A 20,417-nucleotide genomic window follows, 5' to 3' on the forward strand; every position below is an offset into this window, starting at 1 on the left:
AAGCACAAAATGTTTACGAGGTCAGTCCTTGGGACTGAACCCGTAGCAATGGGCAGGTAACACTGTCTGGAAGTATAAAAATTACCACAAATTTGAGTTCCTATTCTAAAAATGTCACTGTCTGCACAAGTGTAGCATTAACGGCATATTTATAGCCACTACAATAAAACAATAAATCCATGTTAACTTTTGTGGCTAATTGAAATTAGAAACATGACTTAATATAATTTTTATTCTAATGCTAACACAGATTTGGTGATATAGTATTGTACTAGTAATTTCAACAACTTAGAAACCAAAGCTATTAATAGTACAAGATTTCTAAGGGTATATTAATTGTTACATTAATATAAATGTTTTTAACTCTGAAAAAAAATATCACAGCATGAAGAAAAGTTTTTGAAATTATAAGGCACCCAAGCTCAGAATGTGACCCCCCTCTAGACCTTGAAAGAAAAACTATCTTTCAACAACACTCAAGCAAAGTATGAAGATTTTTACACCTATTTAATTCATTTTCACAACCTTGGCATTTATTTCATTTTATAGGACCTTCAATAAATTGTACAAAAATGTTCATTGTTATTTATCAACAAAAATATACCAACAGGACTGTTTTAAAAATGCTATTGAACAATTTAACACAATTATTATATTAAAATCAAGTAGGAAGAAAATCATAAACAACTTGGCATTACCTTTCTTCTTCTTTCAGAACTTTAGACAGCCAGTTAGATTTCACCTGCAATTTATTAAGTACTCTTTCTTGCTGTGACTACATATACAGAAGAATAAAAATGTATGTATGATAAGAGTCCAAACTAAAAACAAAGTTAATCATAAAACAACAAACACTGTGTACTGTTTTGCTAGTTAATTATCACGTCAATGATTACAAGGTTACTTCGCATTTTCTTTGGGTATTTTGAAATTCTTGAACCTAAACAATGTTGAAATTTTATCTTTTTTTTAAGTTATTTTTAAGTATAAATTATGCAACAAAACTAATACGTGGTTCTCCAAAACTATATATATCATTAAGTATATTTGTTTAACCTTAAATTCTTATTATAGAAGCAGTGAATAAAAGACATAGCAGTGAGATGGATTAAACCTAATGAATCTTCTGAAGTTTGTCACAAAAATTTAAAGATTTCCTCTAGATAAGTGCTCTTTTTACAATGGGAATAAAAATTGTTATCTTTACATGCATATAAGCCCAGAGGTGAGATCCCTCTCATCAGCACAGTTGCTTTTAGAAAGAAAACTGAAGGTCAAAATCCTTTGGGGTTAAGTGACCTTAAATCTGAATAAATTAAGACAGTTTTCCTAAGCAACATAGTTTCCAAATCTAAACCCTTTAACTTAAAGCTTTTTCAATTTTTTAATTGACTTCTGTAAATCAATAAATTATTAAACTTTTTTTACAACTCTACACATTAAGTAGTTTCACAAAAGTTTGTTCCTTGAGATCCATTCACTGATTGCAGTTTTATGGAAGGGCTAAAATATAACTTTCCTAAATTTTACCAATTCAAACTTCTACTTCTTCATCAAAAAGGGCCACAATGTGAACACTTTAATAAAACTCTTTCATTTATTGACAATTTTAGTTTTAGCTGTTTTCAAAATCATAAATGTCACTAAGTAAACTAAGTTCTCTATTAGAATGTGAAACCAAATATATATATGTAACCTGAAATATGCCCCTAACCATATATGTATATATTGTTATGACAGCGGAAGTCATATGTACATATTGTTACGTATCTGGTCGTTTGTTAATTTTCTGTATAAATTCTTTCTGAGGAACTTTAGCGACACAGGTCTTTTCCTAATTAAAACTAGTTTATTCTTTCTCGATATAACTTTGTAATACACAGAATTTCCACAGTCAATACGTCTGCAATCTCGATAACAAAACGCATGCTTTATATTACTGTCACTACCACTCACTTGACTCAATTATCTGTCTATCTCTTTTCGCTGGCTTTATTTGCCGGGCTTATATATTAAAAAAGAGGGTGCCTGGAACAAACTAGAGTTGCCAGAAAAATTCATGATCCTTCTAGAAACTCCAGCATGCATGCTCCCAGCATCGTGTATTAAATACGGTAACAATTATAAATACTCAAAAAATCACCGAACATAAGATCAAATATAATTAGTAAAAAAACTGTAACCATACTTCCTGGTTCCTTGCAAAAAAGTAGGATAACATTGAAGAAAATCCATTATGTTGAGGATTTCCATAAGCAAGAATAAAGAGTTCTTATTCTGGACTTGAAACAAAGCTTTCTGGCCACTATCTAATGTTTATCAGTTAATTTAAAAGTTACTTGACGTCAAGTAACAAAAGAAAATTCATGAGTTAAATGGCCTTAGTGGATATAACTTGGCTACTGGTGTGACTTTCCAGGAGTTGCATTTTTGGTTTCACATTTTTAATAAACTATCAAATTTTAGCTGTATTTTGTGACAGTAATTACATTTCCTAACAAGAAATGAAACAAAACTGAAACACCACTTGAATACATTGTTTTTAATTGACATTTTAAATTTGGAGAATCCCACTAAAAGATGTGCAACAAGCTACTGGAAAAGGCTTATTGCTTAATTATGTAGAGTGGTTTTTCCCATATATTTTGTCTGAATACTCATAATCATGCCTGGATTATCAACTGGGAAAAAAAATGCATGTGGTCATTGGTTAAACACTAGAATTTGCTGGCTTTCTTCCAGCTAGCCATAACTGCAGCTAATTTAAAGCCCTGGTACATGGGGAAAAAAAGAAAGATCACTGCAGATACAGATGTTAAGTCACTTTTTTTTTTCAAACAAACTACTTTACCAAAAGTGTGTCAACTTTGTAATAATCCACTGTTGTAACAGGTGCCTTCACTAGTTTCATTACTGATTCAATTCTAATGAAAAACAGAAAAATAAATAATGTCAAAAAAAAGTTGATTAATCAACCACAAATTGTATTGCATAAAGTTATTGCTACTTATTATAATTGCTTAATAAATAAAGGCAAGTTCTATATTTTTTAGTTATTTTCTAAACTTCACTGAAAAATAAAATATAATTTGATATTTACCTTTTCTGTAGCAAACCCATAACTTCCATTGTACTTGATTGATAAATTGTTCTCTGTTTTTCAAGCAGGATGCTATTATAAAATTTAATTAGTAAAACTTTACTATCTTATAAAAAATCTCTAGTCTGAACTCATTCATATAAAAAATATACACTGACAAACAACTTTCTTGGGTCTCACTCGTGTTCATTCATTAAATTAGAGGTTTCATTAAGAATATGTAACTTTTATTACATGCATAAAAAGGATTGAAAATGCTTATTAACATTTTTTAAAAGATAGAGAAGCATTTAGAAAAAAAATCAATGTTTTAAATGGAAATCTTGCCCACTGCCTATAAATACTCATTTATATAAAGTCATATCAGTTTGTTTTCTTCACAACCCAAGATGAAAGAATTCCAGCCATCACTTTGTGTAATTTATACACACAAAGGGACATCCAACAAATATTGGAGAATGGATGGATAACACTTATTCCCTCTAGCTGCCTTTCCCTGATTTTATTTCCTGTCAAACAATGAATGATGTTATGATGAACATCACTTTTTTCTTCTCATTTTGTTTGATCAGGATTGTGATTCTTAATTTTTTTTACATGTAGTATGTATTGCATCACGTACTGGAAAATATAAAAAATATGATCAACTACGATTTTAATAAAAAAATAACCTTTGGTTCCCACTGTAATGGAACAGCTAAATCTTGCTTGTTGCTAGATAATAATGCAAAAAAATCCACACATGTATGCATAAAAAGTTGAATTGATATAACAAACAAATGAACAAGATGGCCAAGCATAATATTAAACATATGACTGGCATGGTCAAATAAATCTTTATTCTCATTAAGAATAAAACTGGTCTGCCCTTTTCCACATCACAAATGCCTCCAAAACATTTTGAGACAAATTGTACAAGTTTGAAACTTTTCATTTTTCATGAAACACCTGAGAATACTTTTATTTTTTCATGTACAACATACACTTAATGTGTCCAATAACTGCTTGATACAGAGATGCAGTGATATTATGATTAGTCTGCAATATAGTATGTAAGACAAAGGATCTCCTAAGCCTTCAAAAAAGCATAATAGATGCCAACCTAGAAAAAGTGTTTATTATCAAAGACTATTTGGTTATTCAAAGATATCTATCCTTAGATTTAAACAGCAGTGGTATTTGAAAAGGAATGTCTTCAACTAGGAAAATCATACATGTTAACTGTTTGTGGCAGATTAAAAGAAAACAAGATTGGAAAACGTTGTAAAGTGCAACAGAAGTCAACCAGTGCCAAAATGACCAATTCCTTCAACAGCAGTCATCTCCAACTTCATCATGTGAAGAAAAATATCATATATCAACCAAAAACCACTTAGATGTAAACAAGGAAACATGGCTTCTATGGTGTTTAGAATACAAACTGTGTTAAACTAATGTCTGGAAGTATACAACAGAGAGAGAGTTGATACATTATATTACAACAATTTTAAATATGCAAATCACATGATAACCATAGCCAACATAAAGTTGTGGTGTAATGGCATGTATTAGAACTATATTTTGACATTGGTTTTTCGTAGGTAGTGTGATGCCACCCAAAATTTTCTTTTGGGCAGAGTATGTAACAGCCCTCTCCAACATAACATATATACTCAGATCATAAATATGTGTTCAGATAAGGGATTTAACATTTCCAAGACAGGGATATTCCTTGTACTTAATGGCATTAAAAAGACAAAGAAAAATGGATCAACTTAGTACACCAGGACCACCAAAAAAAACAACAGACATGCAATAACCTATACTCCAACCATGGTAAGCAAAGTGTAATGTTTTGTAACAGGTGGATAAACACAAAGGTCAGTGGATAAAGCCATTCACATACCCATCAAAAAAGGATCTACGTCTGAAAAAGCAACACAAGTCACTTCCACAATATATCCAGGAAGGAAAGACTAACTGTGTGAATGGTACCTACCTGAGGCAAAATGGCAGTTATAACACTTAACAAAGCATATGTGTACCTTTATACCTGTAACAAACTTTATGCCATTTTCTACTAATCAATGACTGAAAAACATTTCTGAAAGTAGAACATGGCAGTTCCTGAACCTTTTTCAAAGGGATTCATGATCACTGCTAGATACTATGCCAGGGGCAAGTTAAGGATCAGGAGAGGAGAGTGAATATAAATTTTATAGTGAACTCTGCTTACTATTAAAACTAATGTCCTGGACCCTTTGTACCACACAGAAATACTGGATTTTTACAGAAATAAGGCCAACATGGTATGGGTTCACCAAGGTAAGGCTTTCAGTCATACCTCCTTTTTAACAGTTGTATAAATCAAGCAGCTATAGAATGAAATGGACATGCATGCTATTCGATATGAAGACATATCATTCGAGTCGCTAATATGCAGTTTATGAATTTCTTTGTGATTGGACTAATGAAAAAAATGGCTACCAGGAAACGTCCTCATACCCTAGATGGATATAGAAAACAAGCAGGGAGTAGTGATGTGCTTTAGACACACCACTCCTTATGACAGTATGTTTTATAGTGGAAACTATGCTGCTGGCTATTGTCAAGATGCACAGTCATGACAAGATGTGGTAACACAGACTGTAATGATGTGGTGAAGTTCCAAGATTGTATTAATATCTATAGCCCAATGAGTCACATTTCACTTTTTCTGTTCTGACAGCACAGTAAAAATAATCCGACATGCTAATATTGTCCAAAATTGATTTGAAGAACATAATGACTTTAGTCATTTTCCTTTCCTAGCACAACCACCAGATGTCAATCCAATTAAGCATCTTTTGGATAAAACTGATCATCATATTCACCATCAATCTGGTGTAGACATCTTGGGACTAACTACAGAGCATATGCAATGAAGAGTAGGCTACAGCCTAACATGACACCTTCTAACATCTTGCGAGATGTATACCATGCTGAGTCCAAACTATTATCACAATAAAAGATGTTCAAGCTCATATGAGGTAGGAGTCATAAAAAGGTGGTCAATTAGTGCATTTTAAGTTTTATGTGCTAGTTATATTTACAAAACTATTTGCAAATAATTACCTAAATAAAAGTTTGTGCAATGTAAAAAGTTGCTTTTATCTCATTTAACAAACATTGTTATTGCTTATACATTTTACTGGAAATTCACACAAAAAAATGTTTAGCAAAGTTTGCAAAATAAGTTTTAATCCTTATATTGCTTATATTTTAATTTTTATATCAATAATGATTTCAATTATTTCAAGATAAGTGCTTGAAATTATTCTAAGCATACAACATGTGCATAAACTGGATTAGGCCATTTTCATTTGGAAGAAAAAGCCAAAGAAAAAACATTATCCCAAAATTCTTATTCTAAAAAGTACTAAATATACCTAGTTGAAAAAGTAATGATATCTTTTATATATTTGAATGTTGATTCTTTTAATGGTGCCCATTTCTGAAACTTTGACTTAGGTATTGTATATGCACAATAAAAACCCTTTTCCTCTTCATGTTTGATACTGGGTGATGTCCTCTTTGGTTTAATTTTTACTGTTCTTTGCTTTCTTCTATTTTCTTTTGTGCTTTGTCCCATCTGTGATGATTTTGAATTCTTTTTATTAGATTTGGGCCTTCCCATTGTGCATGGTACCTGTTCAAATAAAATAATGGAACTGTATCAAAAATTAGTTTTAATAGACAGTTATTATCCGTAGTTAACTATGTGGGTTACAAGTTTCAAAAGTTACCATAAATGAAAGTTAGCATTTTCCTAAACCAAAAATGCATTTCTGATAAATACTCACAAAAAGCTTTTCTTGACTTATACTTCCCTCTACTGATGTAAATCTTCACTTGCCACTGGCCTTGATACTCCCACTTATCCTGACACATATTAACTTGAGATATCTATATACTGATAAGCAAATGATTATGCAGCAACCCTCCACCAATGGGAGTGTGACACTACCCCTATTGTAGCTAGTGCCCTCTAATCTTACAGCTGTTAATTACTTCTCAATTGGCAGTCTTTTTGTATAGACATGTTTTTCACTCACGTTTGACTTACGCAAACATTTTTACTTTCTTATTTTTCAGGCATTTCAACTTCTTTTTGAATCAGTTACATTTGTTATTTAACATTTTGTTAATTCTGGTGGGAAGTTACCACCACTCAGTTGAGAGTAGAGTGGTGGCATTCTGCCAGTGTAGATGGCGTGACACCCTACCTGCGACAGACCTGATGTACAATTCCAGAAGCTGCCAGGTGTTGGATGTAGCACTATGCCATATATTGCAGTTTGCCCCTTTGGCTGAGCCCTTCCTACTGACAATCAAACCTTGAGCAGGTATGATAGGACAATCTTCAGTTTATTCTGGAAGTTGCATGAAATTGACCAATTCCTGAAGCACTAGAACTGTCATTTCATATGCCAACAACCTTGGTTCTGACTCCGTGTATGTGGGCAGAAAATCCACTGCAGGAGCAACAGCAGTTGTCGTGATCACCTGAAACAGTGAGTGCAAAACTGTCAGAAGTGAAGCAGGAGAGAAGAGGGAAAAGAAAATATATAAATTTTGTTCACTTTCAGAAGAACAGACCTTCATGGTCCACCATCCCAGCAGCTAGAAAATGGAAAGGACTCCCATACTCCACTATAAGGAGGAGGGAAAAAGTGCATTGGAGAGTCTGGAGAATTCCAGGACCAAAGACAGTGCAATGGATAACTGCAATACCCTATTTTGAAAAGCAATGTCAGCACATTAACAGAGCTGATCAAACAATACCTAGTGGCATCTGGAAGTGTATATCAGGTCTGCAGTAGAAAGAGCCTCAAATGCCACAGATCGTCAGAGATGGGCAGTAATCCCAGTATACTTTACTTATGTTAATCCATGAATGTATGGTCTGAGATGAACATGTTTATGTAGTAAAATACTGCAAGGTTTACATTCAGAACACCCCATCTCAATGGTGGGCATAATACAATCTGTTATATTACATTGTATTTTCAAAAGCAGAGAGATCATGTTGACAGAGTCGATCAACCAGCATCTGGTGCCATCTGGAATTGTACATCAGGTCTGTGGTAGGAAGAGCCTCAATACCACGGAGATGTTATATGAACACAGGTCTTACAGTGGATTTAAGACTATGTATACCCGCTCAGGCAACACTTGCCACACAATAGAATCTAAATATACTAGAAAAGCCACTGCAAAGAAAAGAAAATGAATGGAGTACTTACCACTCACTGAGAAATACAGGTATAAAGGTAGGCAGAGTGGTCCACATACCTGCACTGATGATGTCTCCCAAAGGAAGATGGAAATGTGCAGCCAGGAACAAAGGTAGGTGATGGATCTGATGGGATAAAACATGAAAAAGATAACAAACATCAGAAGAAAAGGGAAGAACACACCAGGTGACTCAACTGGAAAACCTAACCCATAAGGATAATGGGAGAAAGGTCGTTGAAGTGGTTAGGAGTCCAAGGAATAAACAAACAGAAACATGAACCATGGAAGAGAGCAGGGCATGTCAAAGAGCCCTGACCTTGCAAAGGAGGCAGTCAGAATTAGAACAGTTATAAAAGTGGGATATGGAATGAAGAGAAATGGGTCTGAATGCAGAATTACACTCTCAACAGCCAAAGTAACAATCTGGAAAGAGGATAATGTAGGAACTATAAAACAAAAACATGGTGGATATCAATAGTGAACACAACTGAATAAGATGCTGGCACATCAATATGAGTAAGAAAAGGGACTTCAAGCAAAGTGAAATAATGAAGACAAAGGTTTGAAAAAAGGATGGGTAAAAGCATGCAGGGCCACACTGATATTCCAAACAAAGAATGAAGCACGGCGAGGAGGACTGGAACTGTGGAAGGAATGAAACATGGACAAGACTGGTGACTGGAACATGCAAGCCTATTTGGAAACCTAAAACATGGCTGCAAAAGCTGCCTGATAGCCCACAACAGAGGAAACTGAAAGGCCTCTGTCAAAAATGGACATGAAGTGAGGAACATTAGGATGGGATGGATGATAACTATGTGAAACAGACCAACAGCAGTACGTGTACCACTTACGTTAGTATACCACCATGGAGGAAGGATAGACATGATGGGAAGTTAAGGAAGTCACATGATGCAAAAGTCTAGCTCTACTGGTAAGGGACCATATAAATAACCATGCGTGAAGATAGAGTGTGAGAACAGATGATGATGCATGCTTGATTGGGGCTGATGTTAGAGCATTGGAGATAAAGGAAGGAGGGCAACATCAAAAGCTTGCACAGCAGTGGAACCCACATTTGAGCCAGTCAATATGGTGCCCCAACAGAACACAACAAGGAGTTGTCTGAATTTTGGGGAGGAAACATGGGAGGAGATGAATAGTAGGATATGCATATAGGTACCAACCCATCTAATCCAGACTGAGAGCACCTACTGTCCCAGCCAAGGATAAGGAACAGGAGACCAAAATCGAGGAAGATATGTATGGATGTGGCAAGAGCATCCAAATCTGGAACACCCCACTGAGCACACAATCTCTAAAAAACTTGAGGATCCAAAAACCACTACAAAGGTAGAATCTTGTTTGGATTGGATAACTGATCCACAACAAGAGTCAGGGCAACAAAGTGACATGATGGCTGTGGGCCCAATATAGGAGATCCAATGTTTGAAAACAGAGGTCTCTCGATTCAGTGCCACTAGCCTGAAGATGTATGAGACGGATATAGAATTTTCAGAGTATACCATAACCAACCTGCCCCAAAGAGCCTGCAGGAAGTGAAGTAAAGATCAATGAACCACAAGGAGATCCAAGATTGATATGGAGAGAGGACTTGAAAAGAATCCTTAATGCCAAAACCTCTTGAGTGTCAAGATATATCCCCAACCAGAAAAAGAAGCATCTGTTAAAAGATGGACAAGGAGGAAGAGGAACACCCATAGCAGTGTTGTTTCAGCCACCAGATGGAGTCTGTCTGGAAGGAAGGGGAAAGGGTGAGAGGGGCATCTATGGGATCCCAAACATCGTTCCATTGGTCTAACAAAACCCACTGAAGATGACAAATGTCGGTGCAACCAAGAGGAATGAGAGCTTCCAAAGAAGCCCACTTGCCCAAAAGAATGAGAAATTCTCACACAGTTAGAGAAGTAGAGGAAGAAACATTGCATACGAGATGTTCCATAGCTCTCAAATGAAAGGGAGAAGGTTGGGCTCAACTGATCATGAACTAGAAAAATACCCAAAGGCGAACGAAAAATTTTGTCATGGGTGTAAAAAAAAACTTTTCCATCTTGACAAGCCAACCCACCCTGGCATCTTCCTGGAGAAGAAACTAAGTAACTGGGGCAGATTCTTCAAGTGAGAAGACCAGAAGTAGCCAGTCATTCATGTAATGATGGAAACAAAAGCCCCTAGCATGAATCAGGTGGGAAAATGCCCAGACTATGCAACAGAACCCATAAGGCACCAAGGCAAGTCTGAATGGAGTGCCTGAAACACACACCCTTGAAGAACAAAATGAAAATATAAACTGGATGCATGGGATGTGAGAAATATTACTCTATGGTGAACTTGGAAAAGACTAAGAAGCAATTCAGAGATGATAAATCAATGACTGGGCACCAATCCTCCATTTTGTCCATCGAGTGAGGTGGTCCTTCTCTTCTTGGGGTTTCTTCTCATCAGTTTGTTGTTCCCCCACTTATGGTGTAAGGCTTGAACCACTTCCAAAAGAAGCTGACATGAAACAGGATCTGTGATTGGACCCTCTGAGACAACTCACAGAACCCAAGTATCCACAGCAAAGTTCCTCCAAACGTGGGCAAAGTGAAGGAGTCTGGCCCTCATGAGCCTTAACCCAAGAACATAGTCACTGAAACTGAATGTCCTGAAAATGACACCTGACATGGTACCAACAAGCCAGAACTGGCAGAAGAAAAGGCAACTGAAAAATTAGGGTCTGATCCCCACAAAAGGATAAGCAACTCCAATTGTTATGAGTATAAATAATGAAAGTCAGAATGATGATAATCAAAATCGTCCATAGTATGTGGGAGTTAAGGCATACTGACTCCTGAATGCAATTGCTCCCCCAAAGCAACTCACATGAATCCTAATATCTGGGGAAAGAGGAAACACTAAATACTGACCTATAGACTCGTCCCTGAGAAGGTTAAAGGTGGAACCATAGGGAACGGGAGATAAGGACAGAACATAACCTCCCTGATTAATCAATTCCACAAAAGGTGAAGGGGCCTGGGCAATTCCTCCCAAAGACACACGATTGAGAGGGACATTCAGGAGTGAGAAAAAAGGCTGTCCAAGTCTGCCTCTTCCAAATCAATCAAGCCTTGAGCAGGTTTGATAGGACAATCCTCAGTTTGTTCTGAATTTTGCATGACATTGGTCAATTCCTGATGCACCAGAGCCATTACTTCATGTGCTGAGGGACATTCAGGAGTGAGAAAAAAGGCTGTCCATGTCTGCCTCTTCCAAATCAATCAAGCCTTGAGCAGGTTTGATAGGACAATCCTCAGTTTGTTCTGAATTTTGCATGAAATTGGTCAATTCCTGATGCACCAGAGCCATTACTTCATGTGCTGACAATCTTGATTCCAACCCAGTGTATGTAGATGGGAAATCCACTGTAGGGGCAACAGCTGGTGAAGTCGTGACTTATGCAAAGGTTTTTATTTTCTTGTTTTTCAGGCCTTTCAACTTCCTTTCTGTTAATTTTGGTGAAGAGTTATGAATTATATTTTTCTTCTCTCTTTTTCTCTCATGCTTCACTTCCAAGAATTTTGCACGCACAGTTTTAGGTGGTCTACTTGGGCCATCTTAAGAGTGTATTTTGGGTTTAATCTCATCATATTCAACATTTGGAGATGTCTTTGGCATCCCAGTCACAGGGGGGCTGGTTGTGGGTGAATCAAAATACAATTTTAAACTTTTACTTGTATCTGTGTCTCTTCAACTTCAAGGTTTTATACACTACATGTGGTGATACTCCAAGCCAGGTGGAATCTATAATAGAGATTAATTACACTCCTGTTTGACTAGGTTGGTTTTGTGACTTTACCAGCCTTTTCAGTTTATGATTACAGGGACCTTCCATTAACATTTTTGGTCCAGTTTCTTTTAAGGCTTTTTTTTCTTCTCTGCTACATTCTTCCAGGTGAATACAGTCCAATTCATATTACTCTGGTTCTCGATTCTGCTACAGCTTTGCTTGTTCTCACCACTCAATATTGTTATGGTCTTGGTATGTTACTTTTTCTGTCCCACAGTCTGATAATCCAGTTGTCTGTTTTTATGACACACTTTGGTTCCATCTCTATTTTAGTGTGGTTATTCCGGTTTAAATTATTTCAGAGGTTTTTTACATTTTTAGAAGTAAAATGAATGTAACACAGGTATTTAACTCTGAAACACCTCCCCACAACTATTTCATCTATTTCACAATTTCAAACAACTAAATGTGGCTTGTGGTAGGGAAGTAGAGCTTGTGTAGCTTCCCTAGCACATACACAGTAAATCATGTGGAAGATAGAAAAATGAAGAACTTTGGGTGAGCTGATGCATGTACTGCATTCCATCAAGGACATTCAGAATTAAGTTACATGGTTGCTGATAGAATGAAAATGACACAACAAGATAAGGCTTGTAGTATTTCAGAGGTAATTACCTGCTTGAAATTCACTTAAATCTAAAAATATAAAATTTTCAATATGATATCTTACCCTCTCACAAAAAGCATTTCTCAATTTATACTGCCCTCTACTGGGGCAAATTTTCACTCCTCACTAGCCTTGATAATCCCACTTACCCTGACGTATGTTAACATGAGATATCTGCATACTAATATGCAAATGATTATGCAGCAACCCTTCACCAATAGGAGAGTGACACTACCCTTCTTGTAGCTTGCAGCTGTTAATCACTTCTTGATTGTCAGTTTTTTTCAAAAGACATCCTTTCTGCTTTGGGGATGATAGCTTTACTTCATAAAATTAGTCCCTTGGGTCATTCTCACGTGCTATACCTCCAACAGGATCTTGCTTCCCTGTGGTGTTGGACCATAGATCCATTATCTAAGCATGTTTACCTCCCAGCATATTATGTTATAAATGTGATGAATATTTTGGTAGATTCTCTTTCCTGAGATCATTGACTTCTTCCCACAGAGTGGACTGTTCACCCTTTAGTTTTTTGGAAGATATATAAATGGCTGGTAAAAGATTTTTTATACCTTATAATAGTTCATGCTCTTCCAGCATCATTAACAAAAAGGTTGTTGCATTTGTTCTGTCTTGTTAACTGGGTATTAACCAGTCATCTTCATTCAGTTGACATTGACTTCCACTTTTATATGCATGATTGGCAGAATTATTACTCTGTCATCCAGTCAGTCTCTCACATACATTCAGTTTTACCACTTAGACTGCTACATCTCTTGGGTGTCACACCACCACCATATCTCAGTTAATATCAACTCAGTAATTGGCTCATCTTGGGTTTTGGACCAATACGTTTTAAGAGATTCTTCAGCCTTATCCTATAATGCTCTCTATACTTTTAGTGTTTTTTAGTAGTTTTTAATATAACTAGAGATAGATATGTCTTGATCTCATTCATTTCATGGAGATTCCCCATTTAAATGTGGAAAATATGGAAATGGTACTAAAGTTTCTTCGATGCAAACATTGGATGCCAAAGGTAGATATCAAAGATACTCATCTTCATATCCGAATTCATCTGTAATCTTGCTACTTTCTATGTTTTGACCATCAAGAGGTAGCTTATCAGTTTATTGCCATTCTTGTCGAGTAAGAACCTGAAAACATATTTAGAACACTTATGACAGCTACTTTTTGTAAGAGATCCAAAACTTTCTGATCAAAATCTGTCGGTAAAGTGGAATGGAAAATATACAGGGTGTAAATAAAGAAGAGGGATATGTCAAAAGTATAATGAAAGACTAGGCTAAAGAATCTGTTGTATCCAAGTATCTTGAAGCCAAAAGCCCACAAATGAACCTAGCCAAACACTCAACAGTCCAGACAAAAGAATACAGCTGTAAGTGAAGGTCATTGACAAGTTTGAGTAGAACCATCCTGCTTGCTTTTACACCTAGCAAATTGATTGTGGTGAAAAGAACAAGTAGAAGCAGTGGACAAAGAAGACTAAGAATTAGAAAAAATAAGGTAAAACTGAGGGACTATAACTATTGCGTACTATTTTCATCTTAAAGGGGAACAACAACCAAAAAAGAAAAGAGAGAGAGGAAGGCTAAAACTCACAATCCAAATATCTGGAGAATGTGGAAGATACAAGGATTCATGAATTGAATCATCTAACATAACACTAGCATCCTCAGGCATAACATAAATCAGTTCAAGATTTAAAATAGTACATACCTGGGAAAAAAAGTGAAATAAAACCAGCAGAACCTTCCTCAGGATTAGGACTAGCAAACAAATCCTTCTTCTCCATCAAAAATCACAAAAATGTCTGAGCAAAAGATCAGACTTGATCGAAAACATGAATAAAAGGCAAATGTCTCACAAATTGACTGTCCACATGATCAGGAAATCTGACTGGAACACCAACAAATGGTTCAGCATTAAAATCCCTAGTACATTGATTAATGACAGCTTAAATACTAAAAGTAGTTTGTGTGAAGGAGGCCTCCAAACAATTTCAATGAGTTGTAGAATGTTCTGTATATACTGAAATGTTAACATCAGGGTTAACATTGACTTCAGAATTCACAAGGAAAACCAACAGTGGTATGAAGTTTACAGCACAACTGTTAACAAGAAAAATCTACTTTTGATGGAAAGTCTGAGTTTATGTACTTTCCCTGGCACTTGCACAATACTTCACATGGAAGGTGGGAGAGAGAAAAACTTTGGGAAAGGTAATGTATGTAATGCACTGGATCAAGAATATTGGAACCAAGAGTCACGTGACTGTTGATAGAGCAAGAACAATTGAACAAGAAAAAGCTTACAGTACTTAACAGTTAAGTATACATGATTCTCAAATATAATTTCATTTAACACCTCACCTATTAAGTATTTGTAGGTTTGCAAGGGGCTTAAACAATGAATTATTGAAAAACAGATCTAATAACACTGGATAAATCACAATATTAATCTACATTAACATAAATCCCCACTTCTTTTGACAGCAACTCATTCCATAAGCCAATCACTATGTTATAAAAATAAAACTGACTTAATTAGGGCCTAGCCTATCTTTTTGAAATCTTGAAATTGTGTCTTCTCATCCTATTGACTTCAGAACATAAAGAAACCAGAGGTGTTTATCTTATTAATCTCATGGATAATGTAAAGTTCAACAGGATCACCTCTTACCTTTCATATCTCATAACAAAAATATTATATTAAGCTATCACTATAAGATATTAGCTTTGCAACTACCAACAGAGCACTGCCTCAATGGCTTGAGTGACATTACCATCACTTTGCCAAGATCCTTTTTTTTTTCAGTCAAACTACTGAGTTGGTTACCATCTATATTATACAAGATATACAAATTATTATAACTCAAATGCATTACTTTGCACTTGCAATAAAGGTTATTTGACAAATATTTGTCAAACTAACATATCAATACAAGTCATTCTGCAATACCTCAATACTCTTAGTACAGCTAAAAATACATTTGAATTTAATGATATTGACAAACTTTACAAATTATGCCTCTATCAATATTGATGTCATGATTTTTATTATTATAATGGTTCTTTTTTTTGAGGAGGATCTTTTGTATTATTGAGTAACAAATCATGCAAGGTCTGTCCACTACAAATCTTACAACTTAACATTGTTTCACAAACTAGTGCCAAACTTCATAAATAATGTTAAGTAGTCACTTACTTGATAACTTTCTCATATCTGTAGTATTTTGTTGAAACACAAATTCAATATTCGTTAAACTGGAGTAAAAGACAAATACTAACAAATTTGCTAACTCAACAATCAACCCACTGTGTACACATCAACTGGCATCATAACTCCCTCTGGAACAACAATAGGGATGTATAAATTTAAAAATATAACCTACAACACTGCTAATACCTGGATTGTGAAGTCCCTTGAACAAAACTATTATACACAAAAAATAATGGCATACAATTAAGTTTCTCTTGTTAACAGCAAAGCAACTTTTAGCATTTAACAACATTAATATTCAGAAATACAGAGTTACAAACATTCAATTAATTGTGTGAAACAAAGTAAAAACAAAATTTTGATTAACAAAGTAAAACTTTCTTTCTCTACTCATTAACTATTCCTAATTTGTCCAGCCACCCAATATTTTTAATGGTTTTCTTTTCCGTGGCTTACGGTACAAAGATGAGATGACCTCTTGCCATTTATCAACTCTTTTTTTTTTTTCCATATGATCACTGGGGAAGTTCCCTTCAGGTAGATGGTCAAAGGAATCCACCAGTGGCTTCATCCCTTGTGATACTCTTAAAAGTAGTCTTGATGGGAACCTCAGGTTCTTCAATGGGTTGAATTACCATTGCTGAAACTATCCTCTGAAACTAACCAGTTAGCTATTCTCCCATTCGTGTATTTTCCAATATGATTACAGTGGATTACTTTAGAGTTGGATCACCTATCTTTCTGGATTCTGTAAGTCACATCATTGATTCTTTTTACTACAGCATATGGTTCTCACCAACATATACTTAACTTTGGAGACCTTCTAACTTGACATGGTTTGTACAGCTGCTATGCTACTACTAAGAAATCCAATCTTATCAGCATTTATATCATAGCAACTTTTCACCTTATCACTGGCTGATTTAAGTTTATCTTAGGTGAAGTGATGTATGGCATCAATGATGTTCCTTAGTCTCACAGCATACTCTCTGTTAAATAGAATGCTGATTGATGATCCTCATGATGCGAGTACAGAAGGACCAATGGAACTTTCAGTTCCTTTCCAAATAACAGTGATGCTGATGCGTTTCCTGTAGCTTTATGTATCTCTGCTTATTAATTCATGAGTAGGGGTAGAAGACCTTTATCCAACATCTTTGATGTTTATCCCCATAAATTCTAATTGACTTAATAGTGATTGGTTATATCTCTTCACCATTTCATCAAAAAATTGATGAATAGTTGTCATCCTGAGCATTTTTATTCTTAGTATCTGATATCTCTCTCCAACTAAAATTGATTCTGTTCTGTCCCTAATCTGAGAAAAATTCAACAGGCAACCCCTGCTAGAGTTTCCTTCTTTGCTTAGAACAGAATATACTTTTAGCCATTTGATGAAATAATCCATTATCACCTAAATGTGTTTACTCTCACTGTTGCTCCATGGTAGAGGACCATGCAAATTGACAGCAACTCTTACAAGTGGGGTTTCAACATAATAAACCATAATTGTCCATGTTGTTTTCTAGTTACTAATAGTCTACAGATTTCCAGCATCCAATCCAGTAGAAATATTTTATAATCCTCTCCACTGCCATCTTAACATCTAAGTGCCCAGCTTTTGGAAGGTTGTGGAGATAAAGGAGTGCTTCAGCTTGTAATGACTGTGGTGTACCAACTGAAGTTGTAATTACTGTCCACTGTCACTGGTATCGACCCATTTTTGATACAACAAGCCGATTCATAGGCATAACAAATATGCTTAATACATTTTTATCTTTAGGCTGTACTGAACCACTGTCTGACACAAGGTTCATTCTGAACCATTCCTGATCCACTGAATAATCAGATTCAGATATCTCTTGCCTGAGCTGCTTTGAGTGTTAGAAAAAATTAATTTTCCATCATCATCATCATCTGTGGATGTTTCATCTTGTATTCTGCTCTCTTGCACTTTAGATTATTCATCTTTATTATTTTGTGCTTTTCTATTTTCAGAAAATTTACATTCTTTGGTAATACAAGATCTTTGGGATAATTTATCACCATTTCCATGGTTCCATAATGGTATAATGTTAAAGTTGTATTGCTGAAGCTTCTGGAACCATCTTGTTATCTGGCCTTCTGGACTGTAGAAATTCATAAGCCACTTCAATTTTGCATGTTCTTTCTGGTGTATTAATATATGTCCAAATAGGTAGTGTCAGAAATGACTAAGAACACAAACAACACAGTAAAGCTTTTTCTGAGTTGTTCAATACCTTCTTTCTTCAGATTTCATTGCCTTGCTCTAGTGTGCAAACACCTGTTCTTTTCATGCTATACTTATGATAACACTGTAAAATCACAAAAATCACTTGCATCTGTATTTGATTGGATTTTCAAAATTTGGGTATGTTAATACAGGAATAGTGTTACTTCTTTCTTCAGTTTGTATAGAGGATGAGTTATTTCAAATTATTCCACAAAATGATGATAGTAGAAATACATTCCAAGAAATTCTCTTACTTTGTGCAGGTTTTGTGGTGTTGGCCAATTCTGAACAGATTCAAAATTAGTTGAGTAAACACTTCCTCATAACTAGGGGTGCACCAAAGTTATAATTTTCTTAAACTTAAAATATAATTCCAATAGGTACTTACCTTCTCTCACATAAATAGCTTTTCTCATTCAGTGCTATATGCAAAAACTTTTATGCATGCCACAAGCCTTTTAGCTCCCTTCAATTGGAATTGACTGGTTCCAATGCGTCTCACATGCAAATCATCATGTGTCAACCCTCCACCAATAAGAATTTGACATACTCTCATGTTGCATGCAACTTCCTCTATTCAATTCTACCAAACTATCACTTCAAGTTTTGGCAGAAGATGGAAGCACCAGTTCTCAGTGGGGAGGAAGGGTGGGAAGTGTGAGGTAAGTACCTATCAGAAATAGATTTTCAGTGTAGGAAAATTATAACTTCTGATACAGTACATTACCTCTACTCACATAAATAGCTAGAATCCCATATTGAATAGGTGGAGGGACCAGTGCAAGGGAAACAAAGAAGTCTGTTTCAAAAGCATCTGAAGGGCAATCCCTAAGAGGAGACAGTCAGATTTAAGACTTGGTGTGGGGGACTACACCACTTCTGAACCAGGTATACTCTTCACCCATTGTAGAAAGGTGTTGCACATATGGGCAGAAAATGGAGAAGTGCATCCAAGTGGGAGAGAACTAAGGTTCGATAGTGGTCCAAACCACATAATACTTATGCAACTCTACCCCAGAAACTATAAAAGTGGGTAAATTAAATAGATGTGTCCTAAATGTAGAGTGGCTAGGGCACAACAGACCATACATGGCAAGTGAACTAGATCCAAAACCCATGCTGCTGTGAACCGCCATCCACGCAGGAGTAGGATGAGAATCATACTGTTGGCAAGTCGACTACACTCCAAAACCCAGGCCACAAGGAACCAATATCCATGTGGTGGTAGCATCAAAGGATCATACCAGTGGCAAGTCAACTACAATACAAAACCCAGCCATCAGGTACCAACATCCATGTTAGGGTAGGAAAGAGGATCATTCCGCCTTCACCTCAAGTTCATGAGGCCAGAATCAAGAACCCTCAGAACCATGAAAGGGGCACATGTTAATATAAAAATTGACTGATAGATCAATCTGGGAAGACAACATCCAGTATCAAAAAGATGTTTGTGTAATGTAAACCATCTTCCTCAAAAGTGAACTTGACTGAAATTGCCCCAAGCACAGTAACATCCTCGGAATATATGCATCAAGGGATAGTGGAAAGGGAAGAAGCGTAATAATCTGCAAGTACCTCCACCATGGCCCACAACACGGATGGAGTAACATGAGTATAATTAAGGGAGGAATACAGACATCTGTAATATATGTGTGAGGACTTATGTTGATTGGTTCAACCCTAAATCGAAAAATCCAGCCACTGGGAACCGAAATCCATGTGGGGTAGGATGAGGGAAGAGGTGCAATTTTGATAGCTCACTCCCATTTATATAGGTTTCATAATGGAGGATATCACATCATCTACACCAGCAGAACACCACAATCTTACTCTCAACTTGGAACTGAAAAGTGGTAAGGACTCTCAAACTCCATTATAAGGGGGAAAAACGTAATGGAGAGTCCAGAGGATCAACAACACCTAAGACAGTGCAATGGGTGACCATGAAACCCTATTTCTAAAAGCAGACCATACCGATTTATTCAATATAATGCATTGTAGGGTTGGAAAGCTGTCCCTTTCTGCTTTACCTATACAGTCCAAGGGGTAATACAGTCTGGGACTGGCAAATGTTTGTTAAAATTCCATCGCAAGGATAAACCTACAA

General features: G+C 35.9%; 1 protein-coding gene across 5 annotated transcripts in view; it reads right to left on the reverse strand.

Annotated features, from left to right (window-relative positions):
• Positions 1-71: 71 nt before the first annotated feature.
• The window catches only part of LOC106467128, a 38,406-nt gene continuing 18,060 nt past the window's right edge, over positions 72-20,417 (reverse strand). For 2 of the 5 annotated variants that reach the window (XM_013927447.2, XM_013927448.2), the window contains 5 exons: positions 6,508-6,767; positions 3,101-3,172; positions 2,852-2,924; positions 699-775; positions 78-158 (listed from right to left, as the gene is read on the reverse strand). In XM_013927447.2, the coding sequence (XP_013782901.2) occupies positions 101-158; positions 699-775; positions 2,852-2,924; positions 3,101-3,172; positions 6,508-6,755 (528 nt within the window). In that variant the 5' untranslated portion in view covers positions 6,756-6,767 and the 3' untranslated portion in view covers positions 78-100. Of the gene's footprint in view, positions 159-698; positions 776-2,851; positions 2,925-3,100; positions 3,173-3,448; positions 3,704-6,507; positions 6,768-16,041; positions 16,120-20,417 lie in introns of those variants that run through there. The other 3 variants (XM_022395260.1, XM_022395261.1, XM_022395262.1) reach the window with 3 other exon arrangements.

This window comes from Limulus polyphemus, unplaced genomic scaffold, assembly GCF_000517525.1.
Source record: "Limulus polyphemus unplaced genomic scaffold, Limulus_polyphemus-2.1.2 Scaffold2497, whole genome shotgun sequence".
NCBI classification, from domain to species: Eukaryota; Metazoa; Arthropoda; class Merostomata; order Xiphosura; family Limulidae; genus Limulus; species Limulus polyphemus.